The 5216-nt window shown below is 36.6% G+C and overlaps 1 protein-coding gene across 1 annotated transcript; it reads left to right on the top strand.

The window, feature by feature from the left end:
- Positions 1 to 1913: 1913 nt before the first annotated feature.
- On the top strand, positions 1914 to 4325 carry LOC141632441 (uncharacterized). The gene is made up of 5 exons (XM_074444986.1): positions 1914 to 2137; positions 2229 to 2259; positions 2319 to 2501; positions 2715 to 3422; positions 3603 to 4325. Exons 1-5 carry the CDS (start codon positions 1914 to 1916, stop codon positions 4323 to 4325), a joined length of 1869 nt encoding a protein of 622 aa, XP_074301087.1.
- Positions 4326 to 5216: the final 891 nt, after the last annotated feature.

Genomic DNA, 5216 nt, shown 5'->3' on the forward strand with positions numbered 1-5216 from the left:
ATTTTGAAAATGATAATTATTCAAACCACTATTTACCAATTTTTATCTCATATCAAATTCACATAATAATATCTATCTATTAGTAATTTAATAATATTAGTCATTTGTAAAATTTGGACTCTCTGTAATCGCTCGAAAAAAGCTTCCTTTAATAATATAGATAGATAGATAGATAGATAGATAGATAGATAGATAGATAGATAGATAGATAGATAGATAGATAGATAGATAGATAGATAGATAGATAGATAGATAGATAGATAGATATTGATTTCGCTGCGTGTTTTACTACCTAAATCGAACAGTTCACTAGACCGTTGATATCCATAAAATCGACCAGATTTTACATCACTCCCTTTACACGTGTAAATTATACTTGGAAACCATCACTAATCCTAAATTAGGATAAAACAGTACTTTGACGAGGAATTATTGAAGCTGGTAGCACGAGTTAGGAAGAGAACATATACACATAATCAATTTTAAGCTTACATTATCTTCATCACGCCATTACCTCAAGGGCGTCAGTCCTTTCTGAAGGATTTTGCCTTTCTTGCGAGTCAGTATCCTTTGAAATGTCCTCTAGTTCAGTCATTAACGAGCGAAGTGCTTTTGTTACTTGAACCAAAGAGCAGGTCTGCACGATATCTAGAGTTCAAAATGACTATTTTTTCAAAAGGGACATAGAACCCAAACCAATAGCAAAGAACAACCTTTGTGACATAAACAGGTTTCTCATGAGTTTTGGCAGTAGCTTGGTTCCCTAGATTTTTCTTGAGCTTGAACTGCAAAGCAAGTAAAACATCTGCTTCACTGATGTTATCGGTCAACTCAACTGCATCATCCAAATTCAACTTTTGAATCCCTTGTACAATAGTTGCCTCCAATATCTAAAAGTACGTGAGTAATGATGAGTTCAAGAACTAAATTGTTTGCATTGCAAAAAAAAAAATTGGCTTCTAAGCTACTACTCTACATGATCAATGCCCAATTACCCAATATAAACAATCTACTAACCGACATTTAGACTATTCTTCACTTGAGGAAACATGAAAATGATTCTAGCCTCTTACAATGAAATTCTTGATGTATTTATTGCCAAAAATAAAATTCTCACATCACTTCCTCCCCTCTCCTCCTTCCTACTTTATTACTCCATAGATTTGTAATAAGTTAAACATTACAGCTATTTTCCTTCTTTTTAAGGTATATCATATTCAACATCCTCTTTCTTTTACCCCCATTTTTATTTATCTTTGGGCCTGTGCACAGTGCTTCCAGTTTTATTTCCTATCTTCTTCCGTACAAAGACAGGCTCACTGCTACTGCTAAATTGTAAAGCAGGGTCCCCAACTACAGAGCAATCATACAGGTCGATGTAATAAATTTGGTCATGAGTGCATGCATGATATACTGCACAGGATAATATTGTTGGAATATAGAACTATCATTCTCACTAAGTTAGTTATAAATTAAGTGTAAGTTAGTTAGTTATACCAATTGTAACAGAATATAGATTCCCTAACTAACTAACAACCTAAGTCGGTTAGTTAGTTGTATATAAGGAAGTCTAATCCTCTCTTGTAAGAACACAATTGATCATTCATTCAATACAATATACTTTCTCTCACAAATTCTCTCTGCAAGCTCTCTCTCTCCTATAATCTCTACTTGTGATCATCATGATGAATTCCATGAATCCTATCATGGTATCAGAGCAGGATCATTGATTTGATCCTGTTTTTGTTTACTTCTTCGCTTCCGCATATTCTTTTTAAGTACATCTTCTTAGTTCGTCTTCACATCTTCAATCATTCATCTTTTTGTTCTTTTCTTCACATCTGCAAACTCATCTTCATATCTTTCAATTTTCCGAATTTTCTTGAATAAGTTCGTCTTCTATATTGAGCAACATGCCTGAAACTCCTGCAAACAACGCAATCAATGTTGATGATCCTCACTACATTCATAACACTGACGTTCCTGGTATCAAGTTGGTTAATACATCTTTTGGGGGAACTGGTTTTGGAAATTGGCGTCGAGGGATGCTGATTGCTCTATCTGCTAAAAACAAGATAGGATTCATTGATGGGAGCATCACTCAGCCTGCAGCAAATTCTGCAACTGCCAAGAATTGGCAATGATGTAATGACATCGTCTTCTCCTGGATCTTGTCATCTTTAACACCTGAAATTGCAGACTCTGTGCTATATTGTAACACTGCTCAGGAGGCATGGGAAGAACTTGAAGCAAGATTTGGTCAGTCCAATGGTGCGCAGCTGTATGGTGTTCACAAGAAGTTGAACGATTTCTCTTAGGGCACTGACAACATTGTTACAGCTTTTACAAAGATTAAGTCTATTTGGGATGAAGTTGATGGTCTGGGAATGAATCCCAAATGTTCTTGCCCGTGTGCCTGTGGTGCTAAAGTTAAGCAAATAAAATTTCAGGAAGATCAGAAGGTGATCCAGTTTCTCATGAGTCTAAATGATTCTTATTCAGTAATTCGTGGGACAATTCTTATGCAAAACCCACTTCCAAAGATGGCTTCTTTCTATAACAATCTGCTTCAAGAAGAGCGTTAAAGGGAAATTCATAGTTCATCTCAAGTTCAGATGGAGTCTGCTGCACTGTATGCCAGAAACAACTACCAGAACAAAAACAACTCTAGGAACAGTTCTGATTTTAATTCTGGTTACAGAAACTAAAATCAGACAAATCAACAAAGCAATCTCCAAAATAATTTTCAGAATAACAGAAGAAATGGCAATAATCCAGGCAACAGTAACTTCAAGAACAACTACAAGGGGAAGAATGTTGTTGCAGATGTTTCTGAGGACAAGCCACCTTTCTGTAATTACTGCAAGAAGTATGGTCACACTGTTGAAAAGTGTCATCACCTGATGAATAGAAATAGAGGATTTGCTGGGAATGCTTATCAAGGGCAAAGCAGTGATCAAGGAAATTTTCATTCCATCAATTCAGGTTATGCAACTAATGCTGCTGTTACTGATGGCCCCATCAATCAAGGTTCCACTCCTCATGTAGCACAAGGCAATAATTCTGAAGTTTCTACTTCTTCTGCAAATTTTGCAGGTAATATCTTATCTTGCTCTAATTATAATTCTTTACCAAAATCACTTGCTGATGTTCATTCCAATACTTGGATTCTAGATTCTGGAGCTAGTGATCATATGTGCTTTAACAAAGCCATGTTTTCTAATTTTAGATTGCTTTCCAGACCCTTTTCTATTTCTTTACCTAATGGCCAAATTGTTACAATTGATACAATAGGATATGTTTGTCTGAATAGCCACATTACTTTACAAAATGTTCTATATGTTCCATGTTTTAAGTTTAATCTATTGTCCATAAGTAAATTAAGTAAACAACTAGGATCAGTAGTGAGCTTTACTCCTACTGTCTGTTATTTGCAGGACTCTTCCACGAAGCTCTTGATCCTTGGTAGTAATCAACATGATCTATATTTGCTACATGCTTGAACAAAATAAAATCGGTGCTTCTAACATTGCACAAGCCCATGAAACTGCTGTTGTTAATTATGTTGTCTCTATAGTTAGTTGTAATGTTTGGCATAATAGGCTGGGCTGGGTCATTTACCTCTTTACATGTTAAAGCATTTACAGTTTAATGTTTCTTCTGATACTGAGCATAAATTGAGGTCCTGTTCAATTTGTGCCAAGGCTAGACAACATAGGTTGTCCTTTAATGTCAGTACTTCAGTATTTTTTTCCTCTTTTGAGTTGCTACACATTGATCTATGGGGTCCATATCATACTCCTACTTACAATGGTCATAAGTATTTTCTCACAACTACTGTCACTAAGAGTACACCAATGAATGCTGCACCTAGACAGTCTACAAGACCTTCAAAAATCCCATCATATCTGCAGCATTATGTCTGTAATTTGCCTAAATCCAGTTGCATTGCTGTTACACCTTCAGAATATTGCTGCCACACTTTAACCTCACTCTGTGAGAATCAGAGTGTGCCTGTGTATGCTTGTATGTCTTCTGCCTTTATGACAGCTACATGTTCAGATGTTGTTTTGCCTATTCAAGAACCTAAGAGTTACAGTGAAGTTGTTGCTTTTCCTGCGTGGCAAGAGGCCATTGCAGCTGAATTTCAAGCCTTGGACAACAACAATACTTGGTTCATTGTTCCTTTACCTACTGGCAAAAATGCAATAGCAAGCAAATGGGTCTTCAAAGTCAAGCATAAAGCAGATGGCAGCATAGAGAGATACAAGGCTCGTCTGGTTGTTAAAGGATATACACAGAGAGAAGGGATTGACTACACATAAACCTTCTCCTCAGTTGTCAAGATGACTATAATAAGGAGCCTAATTGCAGTTGATGTTAAGAAAGGGTGGTCCATGTCTCAGCTAGATGTCAACAATGCATTTCTTCATGGAGATTTGCATGAAGAGGTCTATATGAAGATCCCACAAGGTCTACATGTTAAGGGAAACAACATGGTTTGCAAGTTACAAAAATCTTTATATGGTTTAAAGCAGGCTTCTAGGCAATGGAATGCCAAGCTATGCCAAGCTTTAAAACTTCAAGGTTATCAACAGTCCAAGAATGACTACTCCCTCTTCACTAAAAAGACAAATGGGAAGGTGGTCTTTCTAGCAATCTATGTGGATGATATTTTGGTTGTTGGTAATGATGAGAAAGCAATTGCAGAGTTAAGCTTTATTTGGACAACACTTTCAAAATCAAGGACTTGGGAAGACTTAGTTACTTTCTGGGACTTGAGTTCCAACATCTAAGTAATGGAGTTGCAGTCACACAGCAAAAGTTTACCACAGAATTATTAAAAGAATTTGTAGACCAGCTACTAGTCCATTAGATCCTTCTGTCAAGTTGACTGCAGAAGCCGGTAATTTACTTGATAAGCCAGAGGACTACAGAAAGTTAGTTGGGAAAATGAATTTTCTCACCCACACCAGGCCTGATATCGCCTTCTCTGTCCAACTATTAAGTCAATTCATGGCCTTTCCAAGGGATTCTCACTAGATAGCAGCCACACATGTTCTAAAATATTTAGCCAAAGACATTTCTCAAGGCATACTTCTCAACAACAAACCTGACTATTGTTTAGAAGGTTTTTGTGATGCTGATTGGGCAGCATGCCTTCAAACCAGATGATCAGTAAGTGGTTTTCTCATATTCTTGGGTGGCAGTTTGAT

Source organism: Silene latifolia, chromosome Y (assembly GCF_048544455.1).
Source record: "Silene latifolia isolate original U9 population chromosome Y, ASM4854445v1, whole genome shotgun sequence".
In the NCBI taxonomy this organism is placed as follows: domain Eukaryota; kingdom Viridiplantae; phylum Streptophyta; class Magnoliopsida; order Caryophyllales; family Caryophyllaceae; genus Silene; species Silene latifolia.